At 34.4% G+C, this 23,626-nt stretch overlaps 2 protein-coding genes across 2 annotated transcripts; both read right to left on the bottom strand.

The window, feature by feature from the left end:
• Positions 1-203: 203 nt before the first annotated feature.
• On the bottom strand, positions 204-3,376 carry LOC132600368 (elongation factor 1-alpha-like). The gene is made up of 3 exons (XM_060313475.1): positions 3,217-3,376; positions 1,520-1,998; positions 204-1,400 (listed from the first exon to the last, which is right to left on the bottom strand). The coding sequence occupies exons 2-3, from the start codon at positions 1,979-1,981 to the stop codon at positions 519-521; spliced, it is 1,344 nt and encodes a 447-aa protein (XP_060169458.1). The 5' UTR covers positions 1,982-1,998; positions 3,217-3,376; the 3' UTR covers positions 204-518.
• Positions 3,377-11,261: 7,885 nt separating this feature from the next.
• Positions 11,262-19,128, bottom strand: LOC132600367 (protein disulfide-isomerase 5-1). The gene is made up of 5 exons (XM_060313474.1): positions 18,936-19,128; positions 16,959-17,017; positions 14,063-14,238; positions 11,780-11,885; positions 11,262-11,617 (listed from the first exon to the last, which is right to left on the bottom strand). Exons 1-4 carry the CDS (start codon positions 19,053-19,055, stop codon positions 11,791-11,793), a joined length of 450 nt encoding a protein of 149 aa, XP_060169457.1. The 5' UTR covers positions 19,056-19,128; the 3' UTR covers positions 11,262-11,617; positions 11,780-11,790.
• Between the last annotated feature and the right edge of the window lie 4,498 nt (positions 19,129-23,626).

Raw genomic sequence — 23,626 nt, 5'->3', positions numbered from 1 at the left:
GAACTCGCTTTCATAAGCCCGATTGCATCAAGATTTGTACTTACATCAATTCTTAGGAAGTATGTCATTGAGTGACAAAATATAGGATTTGCTGGTCTAAAGCAAAAGGCCAATTCTAAATACGATAAACACAACAAACCAACAAAAGGTTTAGGCAAACCAAACCACATCAAGAGAGGAACAGGATAATGCAAGAGAAGACATTCACCACAAAAATATAAAAGTTCGAATTTAAGTATTTAAAGCAACACAAATAACAAAACTCCTGCCGCCTTGTATAAAAACAAGGCACCTCAAAAGAAAATCCAAAACACAAAACCTCATCTTTCTCGCCACCGCCTGTCCAGCACCCAATTCTCAGAAAGGATACCTGACATACAAGGGAGAAAACGAGAACCTAACAACCACATTAAAGACCGAACAAAAACAGCACGATTAACAAAAACAAGAACACCATAACACGCTTTATTATAGCAATAGCAGATATCTCGGGTAACTCCAGAATTGAACTGCATAGTTCATTTCTTCTTCAGAGCAGCCTTGGTGACCTTGGCACCAGTCGGGTCCTTCTTGTCAACACTCTTGATAACACCAACAGCAACAGTTTGACGCATGTCCCTCACAGCAAAACGACCCAATGGTGGGTACTCAGCAAAGGTCTCAACAACCATGGGCTTGGTAGGAACCATCTTAACCATACCAGCATCACCATTCTTCAAGAACTTGGGCTCCTTCTCAAGTTCCTTACCAGAACGCCTGTCAATCTTGGTCAAGATCTCAGAGAACTTGACGGCAATGTGGGAAGTGTGACAGTCGAGCACCGGTGCATATCCATTTCCAATCTGTCCAGGATGGTTCATAATGATGACTTGGGAGGTGAAGCTGGCTGCCCCCTTGGCTGGGTCATCCTTGGAGTTTGAGGCAACATAACCACGCTTGAGATCCTTGACAGCAACATTCTTAACGTTGAACCCAACATTGTCACCAGGGAGTGCCTCCTGGAGAGCTTCATGGTGCATCTCTACAGACTTGACTTCAGTTGTCAGACCAGTAGGGCCAAACGTTACCACCATACCAGGCTTGATCACACCAGTCTCAACACGACCAACAGGTACGGTACCAATACCACCAATCTTGTAAACGTCCTGAAGTGGAAGACGGAGGGGTTTGTCTGATGGCCTCTTGGGCTCATTAATCTGGTCTAGAGCCTCAAGGAGGGTTGGGCCCTTGTACCAATCGAGGTTGGTAGACCTCTCAATCATATTATCTCCTTCAAAACCAGAAATGGGGACAAAGGGGACCTTCTCAGGGTTGTAACCAACCTTCTTGAGGTAGGAAGAAACTTCCTTCACGATTTCATCATACCTAGCCTTGGAGTACTTGGGGGTGGTAGCATCCATCTGCAGAAGGAACAGAACATATTAGCAAACATGAAATATCACTCTTCATAGGAACAAGACGTATTAGCAAACATGAAATATCATTCTTAATATAACATCAACTAGGGGCAACAGCACACCTTGTTACAGCAGCAAATCATTTGCTTGACACCAAGGGTGAAAGCAAGCAATGCGTGCTCACGGGTCTGTCCATCCTTTGAGATACCAGCTTCAAAACCACCAGTTGTGGAGTCAATAATGAGGACAGCACAGTCAGCCTGGGAGGTACCAGTAATCATGTTCTTGATAAAGTCCCTGTGTCCAGGAGCATCAATAACAGTGCAGTAGTACTTGGTGGTCTCAAACTTCCACAAGGCAATATCAATAGTGATACCACGTTCACGCTCGGCCTTGAGCTTGTCAAGCACCCAGGCATACTTGAATGACCTCTTGTTCATCTCAGCAGCTTCCTTCTCAAACCTCTCAATAACACGCTTGTCAATACCACCTAGCTTGTAGATCAAGTGACCAGTGGTTGTCGATTTTCCAGAGTCGACATGGCCAATAACCACAATGTTGATGTGAACCTTCTCTTTACCCATGTTGATCAACTAAAAGACTGCAATAATAGAAACCAGAGATCTCTCAGTTAAACTACCGATACACAAAAAATAAGTCTGACATGTCAAAAGCAGCCAAAAAGTTTCTCCGCTCTACGTCCACAACAATCTTACAATTCACACAGAGAAAAGCCAAGCATACATATCAGGAACCAAAAATCAAATATGGAATATTGCTTTTTAAATATAATTGAAAAAGAACACCACGCTGCCAAGTCACATTAAGGACTAGAATATAGAAGTACAACACAAATTAACAAACTGATTTAGTATGTTTGTAGACTACGAATTTAACACATATTTTGAAACATTTTCAATTAAAATTAGACATTAGAGTATGCTAAATATGCAAATGATAATTTTTTAAATCATCCAACAAATTTTAATCACATTAATCAAAGCTACTATCAAAATCTACAGAAACTGAGAAATCACCAAACAAACTTGAATCATATATATATATTTTTTTTAAAAAAAAAAATTGAAGTTTATGAATTTCTATAGTAATATCAAATTAATATATTACAATTACTAACAATAAGATTAGCAATCAAGTTTCTATAAATATTTAACAGATTTATTAATAATATCAACAAATATAAAGTTTGAATCAAACTTTATTTTTGAAACTGAAAAGTTGAATCAAATTAATCAAAGCTAGTATCAAATTTATAGAAACTAAGCAATCATCAAACAAATTTGTATCAATTTTTTTAATTGAAAATTTTAAAAAAATTAATCGAACCTAGAATTAATTTATAGAAACTAAGCAATCATCAAACAAATTTATATCTTTTTTTTTTGAAAATTTGAATAAAATTAATCGAACCTAGTACCAATTTATAGAAGAAACTAAGCAATCATCGAACAAATTTGCATCAATTCTACAAGCAAATCATCGAACAAAATTTCAAATTAATCAAATCTAATACAAACTTTGCAATCATCGAACAAATTTGCATAAAATTATCATCGAACAAAATTTGAATCAAATTAATCAAATCTAATAGAAATTTGCAATCATCGAACAAATATGCATCAAATTACTCAAAAGCGAATATTATTAAATCTATATATAAACATTGCAATCACCGAACAAACAAATTTGAATCAAATTAATCAAAGCTACTATCAAATAATTGTAACAAATTTACATAAAATTAATACAAATCTATAAATCTAAACAAAAAATGAAAGTAGAAATTTACAGATCTAACCTTGAGAAGAAAAATGAGATTTGTTGCCGCACAGCAAAGATAAAAAGTGAAAATTGTGAGAATTAGGGTTTCGGTAGCTTATTGAGGACTATTTATAGAGAGAGTGAGCTAGGGCTTCTCTTAGTGCCCTATTTATAAGTCGGTTTACGTAATTACCCCTTTGATTTTTTTTTTTTTCTTCATAATAATAGTAATCAAGGGCGGCGTTCCATTTTTTCATGCGTTCTCAATTTTTCTAGACAATTTAAAAAGAAAAAAATAGGTTGTTTGTTTTTATTTTTTTACATAATTATTCTCTCCGTTTGTGTTTATGAAAAAAAAAGTAAAACTTTTGAAAATTGTTTATAAGTCATAGATTTTTTATATAGTTGTAAATCATTTTATTAAGGGTAAAAGGAGAAATTTTTAGTTAAATTATTATTTAATTATAAAAATGTGTCATTTTTTGGGACAAATAATATGAAAAGTGTATCATATAAATTGGGACAAAGGGAGTAGTTCTTTGATTGAGATTCTTTTATATGTCTTTTAACTATTTTAAATTGTTAATTATAGTATTTTTTTTATGTAGTTCGAAACAATTTTTTTTTAAGTAAAGCTTCTATATTCGAATTCATGGTCAAAATTTAGAAGTTTGAAATTTAAAATTTAAAATGTGTCACATAAATTGAACAGAGAGAGTGAAAAATGTAATTTGAGAAATCCAACTTCTATAGATTATACACATCCTTTTTATGATTATATAACGTTACCAAGATTATACTTTAGTGATATGATCCAGGCCGAAATATATAGATAAAGCTTTGGGTTTATATAATATTCATAGCAAAATTATATTCCCATTTGCCAGATATCAGTGATGATTCGTCTGGTGAGAATCATGTTAGAATTGTTGAGTGATAGAAAATACAAAGTTTTGTTTTATAACAAGTTCAACCTACAAATAAAATACTAAATCATACCACAAGTTAATATTCTATAGTAGTTCCAATTATATGAGGGTTAAAAATTGATACTCAAATTGTAACACCCCGCATTTTGGAACTGAGTTTAAGCTCAAATTATTAGAGTTCTAGTGGAAACATTGAAAGTTTGAACGTTTTGCGAAAATGGTTGATAGGCCTATTTCGGGCAGCGGTAACTCCTTGATCGGTTTGGAATTTGGGAAGGTACTATCAATGAAGTTGTAGTATGTAGAAATACCTTTCTAACGATATAAGGACCAAGCCAATCAGAGATCGGAGCAAGGAGATATGATCGTCTCAATATGGCTAATAGTAAGGCACTTGAAATCCTCTAGAATCGGCTAAGTTTTCGATACGTCTGCCTTCCAGTCAATTTTCGTGTAAATCCGTTGGGAATTTGGGAAAACTTCCTTGATGAAAGTTGTATCCCTTTGAAATATCTTTCAAACGGTATATTATGGGGGTAAAACAGACATATGTGCAAAGAGTTATGCCCATCTTACTGAAGACTGTTCGCTGGAAATTTTGTCAGCGTAACGGTGACGTTACGGAACGTAACACGTGTTACGGGCCGTAACAGTGGACCGTAACGTCTCAAAAATTTCCAGAACTTCACTGGAAATTTTCACCAAGGTACGGTACCAAGTTACGGTCCGTACCTTGTGTTACGGGACCGTAAGAGTGACCGTATCTTGGTCCGTATGTATCTTTCGGGTCACCTGACTTAGGGAGGCCATAACCCTATCATAACTTCGAAATTGGGGAAAACTCAAAGAACAAAAGTTGTAGATAATTGAAATACCTTTCCAACCATAGGTCGTGGGTTCATAGGAGACATCGGGATAGGGAGATATGGACGTTTTAAGACAGAAAGGTCCCAACCTATTTTCAAGTTGGGTCAAACCCATTTCCCCTTGGTATTTAACGGAAATGTTAACCCTAGCAGCCCATTTTTCCCATAATTTCAGATTTTAGAGAGAGGAAGTGAGATAGAGAGGGGAAATTAGAGAGAGAAAGTATAAAATCAACCAAGTTTAAGGCACTGAATCCCGAAGCTCGTGAAGGATAAAGTGTAGTACAAGTTGTTGCCGTCATTCTAAGATAAGGATCAAACTTGGGGGTGTTGATTTTGTGATTTCTACTCTTGAAAGGTAATGTTTCTACTCCTTAATCATTTATGGTTGTGAATTGATGAATTCTTGGGAGAATAATAATTGGGTTTGATAAAGAGAATTATATGAACTATGCTAGAGTTGTTGGATTGTTGACTAGGGATTGTTGTATTCATATGGTTGATGAAGAATGATGTTAATTACATCTAATTGAGATTATAGAATTAGCTAGAAGTAATATAATGGGGATTGGGTGAAGAAAACACCATTAATGAGGGTTATAGAGCTTCATGCCCACTAAGTGTTTGATAAAATGTTTAGATGAACAAACCATGGATATTGTTGCTAATATAGAATCCTTATGGCTTGTATTGCTATAGATTGAAGTTGAAGGGATTGAAGGACATTGTGATACGCTCAAAAGCGGGAAGTTAAGGTATGTAGAACTTCCATCCACATGTGGGAATCTCTACGTTCTTCCCCATGATCCGTTTCCTAAAAATCTATGAAGTTCAAATCCCAGGGCATTAAATCCAACATATTGGTAGCCCGTAATTATGTATGTATGTACACGAATTTCGTATCTATGTTCGTTATTGTATTCCTAATCTTCCATTATTGATATTAGGAATCCTAGCTTAATCCATGAATCATGAATTCTTCCTCATATGTTCTCATTATGTTCATATGAAACTGTATGATTTTATTCTGCAAGTTATAAGCATGTTTTCAAGTCAATTACAAATATATGATTATAAACTATTGTATTACTCATAAATCAAGAACATGTTTACAAGCTATTCCATGAAACTATGTTTACAAGTTATTTCATGAAACTATGTTTACAAGCTATTTCATGAAACTATGTTTACAAGTTATTTCGTGAAATCATGATTTCAAGGCCAGTACAAGTTAATTCACGAAAATCATGGGCTTCTTAGCCAATTATATTATGTTAATGTTTTTGGGAGTTGCACAAATTACCGAGAAGGCTCAGATAGCCTGAAACTACGTAGCCACCGTAGGATAAGGATCGCTCCGCCCAGATAAGACGATACCTTAATTTTACACTGAATGGATCCATCAGGTACCTTACTACCTTATACTCGGGCAAGGTGTGAGGGCTCTGCTGGTCCGGCGAGGTACCAGACTCCACGTACCCACGTGGTGATTTACTACCTTATACTCTGGCAAGGTATGAGGGCTCTGCTGGTCCGGCGAGGTACCAGACTCCACGTACCCACGTGGTGATATGATATGATATGTCGGTTTATGAAATGCTCTCCCTAATTATTATGTTTTACTCATGTTATATATATATATATATATATATATATATATATATATATATATATATATATATATATATATATATATATGTACTCATGCTCATGTTAATGTCCAAGTTTTTAGTTTCAGTTCTTATCATGTTATTCCATGTCCCATGTTGTTTCTTTCGGTTGCTTTACATACCAGTACATTCAATGTGCTGACGTCCCCTTTTATTGCCCCGGGGCCTGCATTTCACGATGCAGGTACTGATATACAGGACGACACATCTGCTCAGTAGGACAGCATTCGTATCAGCTTATTGGCGAGCCCCATCTCATTCTGGGTTTAGTCAACTTTTGTTTTATGATTAATTATGCATCTAAAGGTATGCTGGGGGTCTTGTCCCAGTAAGTATGCTTTCCAGTCAGACTCATGATAGAGGTTTCATAGACTAGACAAGTCAGTTATGTCATGTCATATATTTGAAATCGTATAGCCATTTTGGCTCACTTATATTTAAACAAGTACTTTATTAAGTATTATGACTTACTACGTTTTATAAAGGCTCATCATGCATTCACGTTATATTCCGCTTATGTTATGCATCATGATGATTCAACAAGTCATGTGGTTCGCTCGGTCACATGCAGTCAGGCACCGAGTGTCGTGTTACGTCCAGGCCATAGTTCGGGGCGTGACACAAATACAATGGGTGTATAACTACAACAACAACAATAACAACATACCCAGGGGGAGGATAAAGTGTATGCAGACCTTACCCTCACCTTAACAGGTGAGGAGGTTGTTTCCAAAAGACCGTCGGCTCAAGAAATGGGTGTATAACTATGCCTAAATAAATATTTACATGGTATATTCAATATATAGGAGTGGTTAAAGGTCCAATTTCGAAATATAAAGGGGGTGTATTTATGGCTGATTTATATCATATGAGTTCTAAAATTAGTTAGTCAACTCTAATACATTTCTTAATTTTCAGTATCACATTTGTCCTTTGATTACTTTTTTTATTTAATTAGCTACAAAGGAAGAGAAAGCTGTTTTATTCGTCTTTTTGTCACCCACCGTCCCATTTAGCCATCCACCAATGAGGTGTTTCAAATTTGTTGAGTCAATAAGCTTTACGTATCAAATGGTTAGATCGGAAAAGTTGTCGAATTCGAGACGCTCCTAATTGAGGTCTCGGATTTGAGCCTTTTTGGATAAAAATTTATTTTTTTAGGAAGTGTTTTGTCCCTCAGTATAAAATTAAAGGTGCAAAAATAGCTAGAACTGAATGCGCAAAGTATGAAAAAAACACCTCGTAATGTATTTAAGTATGAAAAAAACATCTTGTAATGTATTTAACTAGAAAATAGATTATGCTCCTGCCGAAGTATCTATTCGTTACGGAATTGCAGGTGTCAAAGTGTAGATTTCATATACTGTAGTTAAAAAAAAAGGAGCGTGTTATAGCTGCAACATACAAAATACAGTAAATATCATAAAGACAAATATATTAGGGGTTGTAAAACGGTTTCGGTGCAAATTCAGATTTAGTCGGGCCTAATGCGAGTACAGATGTCAAATAAAAAACTAAAAAAAAAGAAGATAAAAAGAATTGTCAAGTTCGAGTGGCAAGTACTCCTTCCTAACCAGACGTCTCGGATCTGAACATCTCTGAATACAAAGTCGTCTTTATTAGAGAGTGATTTGTCCCTCAATGGGGGATTCCTAATGGAAATATAGATTTAATAGGACCATGCGGATATCGAATACCGAACTGAAAAAAAAAATCCAAAGAGTTGTCTAGATCACATGGGAAGTGTACCACAGTGAACCAATCACATTTTGAGGTCCAACATCATGTCTTGAACGCAGTTGGTCAAATTTACTTGGCCTCCAAGCCAAAATTATTGCGTCGTGGCATTACATTCTATGTCCACATTGTGCTTTTATTATGCCATTACGATGTCGACACGTCCTTTTACTATTAATTACATTAAATTTATTATTATTACAAATCTATAATATGTAGTGATATATTTTTGCACACGTAATTGATATTATCAATCGGCTAATAATGTTCAAGATGAAATTGGAATTTAGTTACATGTATGATAATAACGATCATAAGATTTAAAAAAATATAATTATTAACTCAATTTCCTCAACGACAATATATATTAAACTCTTCTACAAAATATATTAAAAAAAGAGTTGTTCGTTGAAGAGTGCTCCGGTTGTAGAAGTTGAAAATTAGCATTTTTTATTATTTTTTTTTAAATGGATGACTCGGAATCTTAAGTGGAAAACAACATGTCTCCCATGGCTTATATAATTAAAAAAATATTTTTTTCTCCTTTTCTCGTTTGATGTTATATGATACTTTTTTGTTTTAATGTATTTAAAAAATATTTTAAATATGACATTTCTATTACTATTTCAACAAAAAAAAATCCTATTATCATTCTTAATGATACTCAATTATAAAGACGACATGACAAATTTCAATATTATATTATTATAATATCTTAAAAGGCATTTTGAAATACTCGACATACATAGGTTAAGCATCAAATTTTCTTTCATCAAATATCATTTCATGTGATTAAAAAAAAAATTGTAAGAAAAGGACAAGAACTTGCAAAGGACAGCAAATTTGGTCTCTTCCAATGGACAACAAATAATAATACATATATACAAAATAATAGAGTTATAAACTACAGTAAAGTCTTCATTAATGTCCCTAAGTTTTTGGTAAGTAAAGGCGCGTCATAGTAAGCAGGCATGAAGAAGGCTGAGACATAAGTGAAAATTTACTAATATGTACAAGGTGTTTACTTCAAGCTAATAAATAAAGTATGTATTTTGAATACACATTCTTTAATGCCAGCCAAGTGAGCTTGTAGGTGATGTTTCATTTTAGCGTTTAATTTTTATACATCAAGTCACTAATACTGTGAAAAGAATTGTACAATAGCAAGCCATTTAAAACATAACTACGATTGCAATACCAATGACACTAGTTAATGAAAAATAAGACATGTAATTTACTGCAAACATATTAAATCACATTAATAGGATTAATATTTAAAAAATAGTTACACTATTTATATCAAATATAAGCTCTTTATTTTATGAGCAAACAATATTTGTAAAGTTATTTATGTATATTTAGAACAAAACCCCGAGATCACGGGTAGTGTTGTTGCTAAAATGTTTCCTTGTTTCTCTGCTCTTTTGACACTGTTAATGTAATCAAACTTAAAAGTTAAGCAACCAAAAGCAAAACATTCTAATCTTTAATGTTATTTCCTAGTAATAATGTTACGAAAACAATATGTTATCCTTTGTCTACTCATGTGAGACAAGAATGAACCGTTCCTCCCACATTGCCCCAATAGAAATAGCGTTCATTGATTACTTTTTATCCCCATTTCTGAAAAATAGTTATTGTCGTAGAATTAAATTTCATAAGTAAAATTTCATTTGTAAAAATACAAAACTCGATGATAGTGGTAATTGGAGGAGCTGAAAAGTAACTATTTATTTGTGAATGTCCTAGATCTTCACTCCTAAAATTTGAAACTCTATAACGATGGCTATTTTCAATCACATAGGCTAAAAATAACTAATAGTGAATTTTAACCAGTTGACCCCTAACCAGCAAATTGACATATCTTTATGCTTATTTTAAAAAAATGTTTTAACTTCTAGTCTCTTATAGTATCTCATGAAAACTTTTTTGCACTATCAAATAAAGGTAATTGATATCGCAATAATTGTCTATAGTAGATCTAAACTGATAACTTTAAACAAGAGTGAATTCCACTTTACCCCCTTAACATATTTCTTTAGGAAACAATACCTCCACATCTTGAATGTGGTAATAAACCCCCTTGATCTTAAATCAATGGCTAGAAATGAGTTGAATTATTTCATATATTTTTAAATGTCAAAAACGATCCTCAACAGTAAAAACGTAATTATTGTCCAATTCAAAATGTGAAGGTGATATTGTTTCCCAAACTCAATATGTTAAGGCGGTAAAGCGGCTTCACTCTATAAACAAGGTAGATCACAAGTTATAATCGATTAAAATATACTACTATTATGTTGTAAATCATTGTTTCTCTTGGCATAATATCAAAGCGTTTACATGACATTATTAATTTTGCTATAACTACATCAAGAGAGTTTACTAAAGGTAAAGGAAGTTGGTGATCTGATAATAGGGAAACAAGTGACCAAAGCCTCAGTTAACGACAGTCATCCTAAGATAGCAGAATTCCTTGTAGGGTAAGTTTCTAACCTCACGAAAAACGTAATGATCAAGGCACTATCTAGGAGAAAGGCTTGGCGAAATAGACATATCTTTGAAGATGGGAACTACCTATACCTAGACAGAAAGACCCTATGAAGCGTCAAGGTTCCCTTGACAACCTTGACTTGGCTTTGAGCCTTTCTTGTGCGAACTATTTCACAATAGATCCGAGCACTCGTCACTTCCACATCACAATTGCTCTAATAAAAACTAAAGAAAACAGAAACTACTCTTACCTCTCACCTTCATATGCAAAAAAGATGTGACCATGAAATTTTCAAAGTAATTTCTTGAAATGCATAGTGTTAAAGTATCCACTTATCATTTTCTTCTGTATCTCATCCTGTGAGAAATTTATTCCCTTCTTGTTGCTAGACGCAAAAAAAGCACGTTCTGATCATATTCAAGCATTATATTGTGGTATTGTCATTACAACTGCATTACCTGAATATGACTTCGTTACTCTTTTGCCAAAAAGGATAACAAATTTCATGTCTAACATCTCTGCATTATCCCCTTCTCCTTTCGAGTATCTTCGGAGTTTACATTAATCATCTAACAAATTAGCTCCTTTTTCGTTTGCCAATGACGGCCTACTCGGATTAACAAAATCCTAGACAAGAAAACTAGGAGAAAAGAAGCCATCGCCTATCTAGTGCCACTATAAAAGAAGAAATCTTCGGATTTTGCTTAGGAAACACTCCTCGCGGTGAAACTGCACCTGTTACCTGTCAGTGTCAAACCACATTTCAATAGGACGCTTGCAAATTTGGCCCAAAAAATTAATTGTAAACGAGAAATTTGTAATAAATTATTTAGATATAAATGCAGATAAAAAGAAGAGATCTTCACGTCCAGCAATACGAAAGTCAGAGGCATTTCGATTTTACCTCACAGTCAGTTACAACTCTTTATCATCATCAGCTACAGCTTTTGTGGCTGCTTTCTCTGCTTCTTCTATTGCAAAAATTTTCAGCGATTCAATCTCTCTCTTTCCTACAGCAACAGATATAAAATAGAGGATTCCCAGTCAAATACGAGTTAATGGGCACGCAGTGGTAAGATCAGCTTGTCATAAGAGACCAGAGTATTGATCTCAATCATTTGGAATAGTCCAGTTGACAATTAGTCAAGTATCAAACGAAAAGAGAAGACCAAATGCAGTAACAGACTGGGACAAAGGAGTTCAAACGTCTTGTCTAGGGACTAAGGCAGTTAAATTGTGGTTATTATTCAATCTTAACGTTATGATAGATGCTAAAGTAGCTAAAAGCACCTTGATACAAGTGGGAAGATTTCTATGTGGATACATACGAAGACAGATAAAAAGAACGTATGTAGATACCCTAGAAACAAATTAAGACAGGTAAAAGAATGAACGAAGAAAAACTATACTTTCAAATTTCAATAGCTCAAAACGACATGAGACATGACGATACAGCCACTGGTGCGAGTAAGGGTAAGTGTATGAATATTGAGAAGAAAACGCAAGAGAAAAAAATAAAATAAAAAAGACACAAAAATAAGACACCTTTTTTTTGCGGACAAAAATAAGACAACATCAAGTCAATGAGGTGGTTTCTAGATGGTGATCAGGCATGCCACCGAAGGGATTGAACAAGCTAACAGATTCTTGCCCATCGTCACTTGTGGTTCACAAGGTAACACTAATAGAACAAATATACCACGTCCTACAAATTTTCAAAACTTAGTGTAGCAAGCACACACTCGTCCCTACATGCAAATGCCACAAAACACTTTAAATCGCTTTCATGCATTTTATTGAGCACTGGGAACGCATGCAATTTATAGAAAATACAAGTAGAAGATTAGGTCTCTACTTACGTCAAATCTGAGCTAAAGACTTGATGCAAAATTCAACATTTGATCGTCATGGTCAATCTACACTAACATTACACATGAATGGCGAGCTACCACCCAAATAAGCTAAGTTGCTCGGACTCGGGTGCAGGTGCCAATACCGGTGTGGATCTAGAGGTTAGATCCTTCATGATCTAAACTTTGAGACTCAGAGGTATGGATCCAAATACGGGTACGGGTTTGGGATCCGGCTAAAAGTAATTCAAATATATAAAAATATAGTTATATGTCTAAATTATGAGGCGCTATGTAGAAAACTTAGAAGGTATTCCGAGGAGAAAATATTGATCAAGAGGAGAATTCCAGAGGATTGAGATATAAGGAAAAGGACTGCATAGAAATTTCTACAAACAAGGTAATCAATTTTGTTCAATTTCACCTTAGCTTTTGTTTTGATATAAAAATCATTGTATCTGTCCCGAATTTCTCTGTCGATTTTGGTCAAAGTACCCAAAATTGGTTGACCATATCCAATATAGGTCCCACACCCATGTTGTGTTCACAAGGGTGCGGCACTGAAAATGAAGAGTCCGAGCAACTTAGCAAAAAACTTATAATGCACAAAGGGTTTAACCCTAGGTTGACTCATTCAATATTGAACCTCAAAAATGAACTATATGCCCAAGTCCTTCGAACCAATTCCAATTATCTACCAAAAACTGATCAACTTTCCTTTTAAAACATCTCTAGCACCCTAGTAAACGAATAGAACTTTATACAAGATCTAAACTTGTAAAGACTTGCTAGTCACATACATCTCCCTAAACGTGACTGCAATTAACCAAGCATTTCAGCTACTTATCCACTTTCTTTTTGAATTCTTACAGCGAAGTATTCAACTTTATAAATTCATCACAACAGTCCTAAGAGTAGTTTGACATGGCCCGCAAGCTAAGTCTTTTGATAACTAAATGTCCCCCTGCACCTAAGCAAGAAATGGCTAATAACTGCCTCCACCAAATTCACGTGACAAACTTTCTAGTTTTAGATGTCCCAAATATGTTTGACACAGTTTTACACTATATTATAATTAATTTCTCATTGTTCAAGAATTCAGTTCACTTAAAAAAACAAAACTGAAGCATGACATGTATCGCTCAAATTATTGCAGTAACTGCAATATTTTATTCTACACAAACTGTATAATCACAGGACAATTTGAAAAGCAATACAGATGGGCTAAGTAGAAAAACAAATCTAAATTGTGTATCCTTGTATTATAAAACATGAAAGGGGATATTTTAAATTGACTATGAGATAGTTAAGATATATTTCAAGGAAAAACTTCCTACCTTGGTACTTTGCGACTTCTTCTCCATTGTAGAAGAGTTTGAATGTAGGGTATGAGTGGATATCAACTTTGTTACACACTGGCTTATCTGTACCACAATCAACTTGTCCCACCTCTATCTCGTCCTCCCCTTCCATCACTTTCCCTAAATCATCCCAAAGTGTTCCCAGGTTCTTGCTGAAAAGAGTTTGAGAATTAGCAAAACAGAAGAACCTTGTGAGGAAAATATAGCAATGAACGTATCAATAACTAAAATTGTGATATCATATGAATTGAAATCAGAGGTAAAAGTTAACACAATTATCATACTCTCCATTAATTATCTCACACACTTAATGATATAACGACTTTTATTGGCAATATGCCTGAACTTGCAGTGAACAGGCAAGCCACATCTACAAGTTTCTCGGAGCATCAAGGCACCTTTAGCAATTTAAATTTGGAAACTCAAGAGAATCCTTCATGGATTAAGTAGGATATGGAATTCAGGTTTTTGTAATAAGAGTCCAACATAGCAGGCTGCCCTTATTTTTTATTTTATTTTTATTTTAAAGAGTCCAACTTGCAAACACTTTTCTATAGAGACTAGAAGCTTATTTTCATCTACCAGCCATACATATTTATTGAAATGGCAGTAATTGTGGATAGGACATACATATTTAAAACTACACAAGAAGTAATATAAGTGACAACTTTTTATAATTGAAATATCTATCGAAAAAAAAAACGTAGTTGAAGAAGAAACCCTATGACTCCTAAACAGGAAGTATCGTATTAAAAACCAGATGGAGTAAGTAAGGGCAGCGCGGTGATTAAACAACTTAATCAACCATGCTAAGTTCATCATGATATTTAGAGTATCTATCTATTCTACTGATAGAACGATAAGGCTTTCCGTACTTGCATAGTGTTGGTTTGGACACCCAAATTGTTGAAATCTTCCTAAATTGTCCTCACATTGTAGAACCAAAAAAGTAATTGATGGACAGAACTGCAAAATTGAGCTGAGTATTAAAACTGTGTTATTTGAATTGAACGGATTGCCCAAGTTGACAGTTATATGCTAAACCAGTTCACATGGTAATTACTAACCACCCACATCTCAGTAGCCTGCAATACAAATCCCCACCCCCTATCATTATTTCACTACATAACAACCCAAAACTTCTTACTGTCTCTTCTTTTTTTCTTTCGACCGGTGATCCACCACAAGCTTGTTTTACCTATGGGATTTACAGAGGGACGTCCCTCGGTACTAGGTAAAGGGCACGTAGGCAGTTGGAGCCTTGGTAAAAATAACCGAGGGAATCTCTCAGTAAATACTGATGGCCCCAATGACCGAAGAGGTCCATCGGTATTTACCGAGAGATTCCCTCGGTTACTTTTACCGAGGCTCAAATTGCCTACACGCGCCCCGGGGGTGAGGGCTATGGGTATGGGAGTGGTGTGGATGGGCGTGTTGGAGGGTGAGGGGAGAAAGACAATTAATATGGAATGTACTCTTTAAAAAAAAAAAAAATCCTGGTAGCTGTATTTTATATATCATATGAGCAAAACAGTACATAGGTTGTACTGAAACCATATCTACAAAAGTACTCCAAGACTCTACAGTTCTATACGTATATTGAATCTAAAACATCAATAATGGTAACAATATCATCTGAATAAGCCTGGTTACACCAAAAATAAAGCAGTGAAATACAATTCAACTTCACCTTCTGCACTCCATTCTCGATACTCTCAAAACATCTAGAGTTCCTCTCCTTCGATATTGCCCACCATATGCCGGCAGGGACAATTCTCCATCTGTTTCTGCTCTTTGCCTGTAAACCTGCCTCCTCCCAACTCTTTAGAGCCTCTGAGACCTTGCCAGGCATGGTCCAGGATATATCTTTGAGATTTAAGAATATTCTCTAGAGTCACTGTGTAAACTTACAGTGTAGGAACAGATGGTTAACCGTCTCTACTGTTTCTCCATATAGGAAACATCCAGAGCATAAATGTATCCCCCTTTTCATCAAATTATTCTGTGTCAGAACTGCTTATTTAGCTAAAAGCCACACACAGCAGGATACTTTATGTGGAATTTTGGGTCTCCAAATGTGTTTCCAGGACCAATTGTAGTCTGTTGAATTGATTGATTCATCATCCTATAAGCTGAACTAACTTTAAACACTCCTTATGAATACCCCTTCCTTTAAGTGACCTTCCATCTAACAGATCAATGATTCTATCATGTTACTTTCATGCTGTAAAAAAATAACATTTACACCAGAATCCTAGTAAACTAAGACACATAAACTTTAGCGTAGCCCTTCCTTCAAAGTATTGATTGTCATTGTTCTTAATTTGATATTGTATTAATCAAATATCCATGTATATAAACCTGCAACGATTTTCCTAAAAGAGATCCAACAAAAGAAAATGTGCAATATGCTAATAATGGTAATTAGCATGATATAAAACGTGCTTCAGATTTTCCTGCATTTGACCAATAATAGTTGCCACCTAGCCCACAACCAAGCAAAGATACATGTATTACCAAGAGGATTCTTCATATGTGCACTGCTAATAGAAGAATGTTCTATGCTGCTTAACATGAAGACAGTAACTATGGTTTTGAACCATGTCACAAGAGTCGCTTTTGAAAATTTTTGGACTAATTGGTTATCATTTAGATCCTCAGAGTAGACTTATGAAGCACACTTGTCTTTACAGAAGTAAAAAATTTCAGTTTAGTTTCGAAATGGCTATCATACTACCAGTTCATGATTCTGTTAGTAAGCGTATGCAGCTGACATTCGATAATTTAGTTATCCCTGTATATCCCAGACAAGCCCACCATTTCTACAATGACAAGAAGAAATACTAAATCAGACTAGTTTTAAAAGACTTACCAGTGCTTGCACCATGGAACGCAAAATTTGACAAACCATGCAGTGTCCTTCTCGTTTATCTAAATGAAACCCAAAAGAACACATCAGTATGGTATGGAAACCATTCAAAATTTTGCAAAAAACACCAACGGCAAACTCAATACTGCAAGTATTATTTGGTTCAATGTTGACCACTAATTGATGGTAAAACAAATCAGCAGAAAACATAAGGAGAACTTAAATATTTTGTTACACGCATAGCTGCTTAATTTAGTAACATGTAGTCCGTGCCCACTAATGGGTAATCCCTACTCCAAACTAGATCAAAGTAAACAGAGATTACAGCATATCCACCAAGTGCAAAACATCCCTATCACCAAACTACAATCAAACCGGAACTGAAATAGGTTTCTTTTTCCCATTTTGTTTATTTTTATCATATGTTACAAACTTCTAAGGCTTAAGATGGTTTAGCGGCATGTTCGTAGGCCTCTAGATGCACCGATTCTTAGATGCGAGAACATGATGATAGAAGGTCTTAAAAGAGGAAGAGCTATACTTATCAGTTACTTTAAATTAGCTAAGTCAAATCGGCTCTAGTGCTTACTAAAAACTCAGTATATTAGAGATATAACTACTAGAGTATATTAGAGAACACCTAGTGTTAGATAGTCCTTAAGTACATAGTATTGCATATTATAGACCGAAGCAGAGCATTTATTGTAATCGAATGCAGCTGGTCCAACTAGCTTGGGATTGAGCCTAGGAGTGTGTTTGGAAAGGAGTAAAATATTTTCCAAGAAATGTTTTCCAATTTTCCCATGTTTGGTTGGTCAAAATGTTTTGGAAAACATTTTCTCTAGGAAAGTAGAAAAAACAAGTTCCACAAGTGACATTCTCCTCCCCACCTACCCAACGCCCTAACACCCACCCCTTGACCATCCACCCTCCGCCACCCCCGAACCCTCACTCCCCACCCCACTCCACCCCCATAGTGTTTTGCTAGATTATATATAAATGATTTTGGGTTGATATTTTTTTTGCTTGCTTACCAAACACTAGAAAATAATAAAGAAATCCACTTATTTACCAACAATATTTTCCTTCATAGTTCATACCAAACATACCCCAGATGTGGTTTTCGTGACTAGCTCCTAAACACGTTACACACAAAAATAAATCTGCGAGACAAAGAGCATTGCAAGGACACTTGCATCTCATGCTATTCCAAATGGAAACACTCATTTCCTACTGTGGCAAAAATAACCAAAACATCGAGTAAACGACCAAATTAACAGAAACCCAGATCAAATTTAGATATCATCACTCGATTACTAATGGAATATCATCTTGTAAACAAAACATAATAGCAAAACAAGAACAATAATGAATCCTTCCATCCATTTTTATTTGTCCATGTTTGACTTGGCACACACCCCTTAAGGAGCAATAAATAAAATGACAAGTAACTAATATTATCCCTGTTTATTATAAATCTATCCAAAAAATTGAAATCAATCAAACATAGTTAAAAAGGGACATCTATTTTAAATATATTGGACAAGTAAAAATGGATGGAGGAAGTAATTTAAGCCACACAAATATCTAAGATTTGTTTTAGACCACAAATTTCGAATGTCGTATTTTCATTCTTAAACTTCGTGCGCAGTCAAACAACTTCACGTAAATTGGGACGGACGGAATACTACTTTTGGAAGATTCAACACGCACCCGTCGACATTTTTAAGATTCTAAGCAATACAGAATATGGAATAACCAAAAAAAAAAAAAAACAAATAATTAAAATTAACAGAAACCCAAATCAAATTTACATATCATTACTCAATTACTAATGAAATATCATCTTGAAAACAAAAAACAACAGTAATTACTTTAAAAACTCTAACATGTTACAGATCGCATAACCCATAGTAGATCTAAGAACAACAATTTAATTAGTACTAATAAAAGCAACAAAGAAAAAAAGAGTTAATTTACCTTATCATTAAATGTATCGCCTGTAAGAGTAATAACTTCAGCTTTAGCAATATATATAGAACTCAACAAAAAAATGCAAGACAATAATAAGATTAAGGGCCTTTTCATTGCAACCCACATTTTTTATTTTGAAGGTGTTGTTATGTTCAATTGAAGATGATGGGGAATACAAAAGGGATAAAGAATGAAAGAGAAGGGGTGTTTGGGAATGTTTCTTAAAGGTTATGGACCATTTTGCTTATATTTGCTTCTTTTGTGGGTGAACTTCAAATTTGAAGTTTGATCCCATTATTTGTCTATTTTTAGTTCCAATTCAAACTAACCCAAATAGTTACTCACCCAACCGTTAAAACTAAAAATAACTGAAGTATATGTATTCTTTAATTTTTGCCCCTCAATTTGGTAGTTTTTAAATTATTATTTTCTCGGATTGTCTTTCATTTGGGGTGGTCTTTAATTTTTGTCCTTCAAATTGGTGGTTTTTAAGTTTTCTAAAGGCAGAATATTGCCTTAAAGCCCAAATTCTGCCTTTATGAATAGATTTGTAAAATTCTTCCTTAAGGTTGAATTTACATGGGCATAATTCTACCTTAAGGTAGAAATTTGCAAATTCTGCCTTTAACGTCCAAATTTTTCCTTAAGGCAGAATTTCCACGCTGAAATTCTGCCTAAAGGACAAAAGTTAAAGACCCCCATTTTGAGGACCAAAAATTAAAGACCACCCCCAATGAAGGACAATCCTGCAAATTGCCCTTTAATTTTTATTCTTCACCTAATACTCGAGGTTCTGTGTTCGAACCCAGCTCAATTAAAAAAAATCACAATGCAGAGGTTTGAATTCCCAAGACTGAATTTTGCCTTCAAAACTCTGCCTTAAAATTCTACCTTAAGGCAGAGTTTTGACCAAAACTCTACCTTGAAACTCTGCCTGAAGCATGCAAAACTCTGTCTTCTAATTTTTTAAATTTTTTAATTAAGCAGAGATTCAAACATGCAATTAAGATATTTTTAGCGAAGGATAAAAATTAAAAATCACCGATTTGAGAGACTAAAATCAAAGACCACCTCACCAAAGGTCAATCCTGCAAATTGCCAATTTGCGGCTGTTGTGGCCCATTTCATATTTACAATAAAAATAGCCAAAATATCCGATCATTATCGGCACAGGTGCGCAGATTAATTTATCAATTGAAAGTATTGCCTTTTTAGGGTGTAGAGTAAAAAAACTAGAAAAAAAAAAAGAAAAAAATCACTTTTATACACTATTATACATTACATATACGATATGAATAATGCATATGTTCTATGTAATCATGTATAAATAGTGTATAATTATGTATAAACAAAACTACCCACATGAACGTATGTATAAACAACGAATCCATATGCGCAAAATCAAAGGTGAATCTGGAGCGAAAAAAAGTTCATATTTTAAGTCTAATTAATTAGTTCAATGTAACAACCCGATATTTTTTCAAGCGTCTAGAATGACTTCTTTATTTGCAACTTATTTAATTTTAGCAGGTTTCATATCGAAGAGGATAATTATATATTCCTAAAATATATATGTAGATTATTATTAGAAATATTATATTTATTTATGATATAGTATATGAAAGGTGCATGAATTAGTTAACTTAGTGAGTGAGTGGGCCAAGCCCACTATTCTGATTACTGTGCACGTTATATTTTCATAGGGTAGAGGGAAAATACAAGAAAAAAAAATTATTAACTTACTTCTAACCTAAAAAGGAGAAAAACAGACGGACAGAGAGCATGAAAATTGTTGTGCAACAGCTAACACAGTGAACTTTTTCCAAAGTTTAGAAGATTCAGGTACATAGCATGCTGTTGACTTTGATATTTAAGAAATCATGTTGCAAGTGATTTTGTCTATTATGAGGAATTGTGGGGTTGGCAGAGAGTTGGGCTCATATTGTGAAATTGCTTCTTTTTCTTTTCTGCAATTCATGTGCAACCATGTAGTTGCTCATTTTTGTTTCTTTGCTCATTTTGTTTCTTTCTTTCTTTTGTGTTTTCTTTCAGTGTACTCGATAAACATTATTTATTTTGGGATGTTGGGAGTGGAACACAGACATATATAAGTATATTATATAATTATTTGTTAATGATATTGAGATATAAATTTCACTTTTTAAAAGAATTATGGAATCAGGGTATAGAATGTTGAGATTTAATTCTAAATCTAAAATTATAGGATTTATTTCCCTAGACTAATTTAGATAATTTATTTATGGTATTGAATTGATTGAGGCTATTGAAGATTGTTTGAAGGAAATTTGACACTTCAAGAGAGGTTGTGTTCTAGTTATAAGGCAAGTGAGGCTTTAACTCTTAGTTTACTTGCTTTTCATAAAAAGCATATGGTTTGTGTTGTATGTATGCAGTTAAACCATTTAGTTCGTGTGAGTGGGCAAGCATGATCTAAATTGGATAATTTCCAAGTTTCTAAAGTAATAACCGTATGAGTCCTTTAGCGTAAATTCGCTTAAATATATACTATTTATATAAATGTAAAGTTTAGAAGCGGTATTGATTGGATGTATGTTCCACTTATCGTATCTTTAGAGGGGCACACTTCCATAGGTCCCATTGATGTTCAGTGAGAAATAGATGCTAGAATCTTAAGTGACCCAGGTAAGATGGGGGTAAATAATGCCCTCTCCGGAAGACGGGGTAAGACATAGACAAATATGTACTATGTCCCGTGAGCATACATTCAGATTCAGTGTATTTCATGTATTGCTTGTCCGGGTAAGATGGAGGTAAATAATGCCCTCTCCGGAAAACGGAGTAAGACATAGATAAATACGTACTATGTCCCATGAGCATAGATTCAGATTTAGAGTATTTCATGTTTTTCTTGTTTATGCTTCATGATTTCAGCTTTAGCTTCAGTGTTTGTATATATTTAATATACTTGTACAGTGTAATTGTTTTTATGCATTATCAGGGATTTCAAAGACTTGCCCCAGGGGTAAGCTGTGAGTGTCGATGATCTTACTGGGTCTTTTAGACTCACGCTTGTGGATGTTGTATGCGTGCAGGTGTGGTTAACAGTGACCTGGTAGCCGATACTTGATTCATTCCAACTTCGTTCAGTCCAGTTCAGTCGAGGTGAGCCACCATTAGATCATGGCGACCTCTTCTTCTTTAGTTGACTTAGTAGTATTCCGAGCTACGTCTCGTACTTTTATATTCAGATTAGTAGTTCCATGACTTAGACATTTTATGGGGTTTATGGGCAAGACTCAGTATTTGTATTTCGTTTCCGCACTTTTCTTTATATTATGAGACTTTGCGTATTATTCATTTTATTCGTTAATTTTTTTTATGATTAGCTTAGAGGGTTCGCCTTATGGGTAGAAGCTCGAAAGGTGCCCGGTCACAGCCTGAGTATCAGATTTGGGTCGTGACATTCAAATTATAAGTCTGATTAATTAATTTGACTGTCGGGAAGATAATAATGATGAAATCAAAACTAACTTCATCTAAAAATCAAAATCCATATATACATAATTCAAAACAAAAATTGAGTGTATATGAAATATTGTGAAAATACAAGAAGTAAAAATGAGTCACACAGTAATGAAGTGATAGTTGGGCTAAATATAATAGTATACTAGATGGGCGAAGGGCATCTAATCGTAATTATCTCTATATAATATACTAGTTGGATGAGGCCCGTGCTAAGTCAGAGCCCAAATTCTTGATACAAAAATAGATAAATTTAATTAAATATATACTTATGTCGCATTTTAATTATCTATTGCATAATTAATTTAATCTAGTGACACATTAATCGTGTCTTGTTGGTAAATCTTCATAATTATTAAAGTTTCTTAGTCATATAAAGGAAAAAATTTCAAAAAATAAATTATTTATGAGGAAGGAAGTTTGGAAGGAGAATTGGCAAATACAGAGGGACACAAGATTCGATATTCAATAAAGAAGCAAAACTTCGGGAGGTTTAAAACAAATAAAGGGCGTGTTCGGTATGAAGGAAAACATATTTCAAAAAATATTTTTCTATTTTTTCATGTTTAGTAGGTCAAAAATTTTTTTTTTTTTTTTTTAGGAAAATAAGTTCCTTAAAATGAGGAAAATAGCTTCTCTAGTAAAAGTAGAAAAATTAAGTTCCATAAATGGCTTCCACATTCATTGTGTCCTCTCAACCTTCCAATACACCTACTTTTACTTTTCACATACTATCGTAGCTCTCATCCGCACCAACCACCACCCCACACCCCCACACCAACCTCCACCTCCAATAATACCCGTTTAGGGCTATATACAAATGCTTTTAGTATAATATTTTTTGCTTACGTACAGAAGACAAAATAAGTAAGAAACACATGTATTTCTCTTATTTCTTCATACTGAACACACACAAAGAGAATAATATGGGGTACTAATTAGTAAGGGCTAATAAATGTTTTGATTGGAAATGAAACTGTGGCTCCAAAGTTGCATGAATTTTATCAAAATAAACTGCATAATACTCCCTCCTGTTCAAAATAAGTGTTCAGTTAGCCTTTCCTTAAGAGAACACTAACTCATGTACGAAAACACTATCTCCTAGAAAAAGAAAGTATTTTGACTAAATACCCTTATTTAACAACTCTTGCCTATTTATTGCCTTGAGTAAATAATGACAAATCTGAAAAAAT

This window comes from Lycium barbarum, chromosome 6, assembly GCF_019175385.1.
Source record: "Lycium barbarum isolate Lr01 chromosome 6, ASM1917538v2, whole genome shotgun sequence".
NCBI lineage: Eukaryota > Viridiplantae > Streptophyta > Magnoliopsida > Solanales > Solanaceae > Lycium > Lycium barbarum.
The sequence above is the reverse complement of the archived record's forward strand: the minus strand, read 5'-3'. Positions and strand labels throughout refer to the sequence as shown.

Excerpts from the sequence above, each read along its gene's own strand:
- LOC132600368 (XM_060313475.1), bottom strand. The coding sequence starts at position 1,981 with ATGGGTAAAGAGAAGGTTCACATCAACATTGTGGTTATTGGCCATGTC. Across the intron at positions 1,401-1,519 it reads TGATTTGCTGCTGTAACAAG|ATGGATGCTACCACCCCCAA; the intron begins GTGTGCTGTTGC and ends TTCCTTCTGCAG.
- LOC132600367 (XM_060313474.1), bottom strand. The coding sequence starts at position 19,055 with ATGTGGGTTGCAATGAAAAGGCCCTTAATCTTATTATTGTCTTGCATT. Across the intron at positions 17,018-18,935 it reads GCGATACATTTAATGATAAG|ATAAACGAGAAGGACACTGC; the intron begins GTAAATTAACTC and ends GGTTTCATTTAG. Across the intron at positions 14,239-16,958 it reads GTTCCATGGTGCAAGCACTG|CAAGAACCTGGGAACACTTT; the intron begins GTAAGTCTTTTA and ends AACTCTTTTCAG.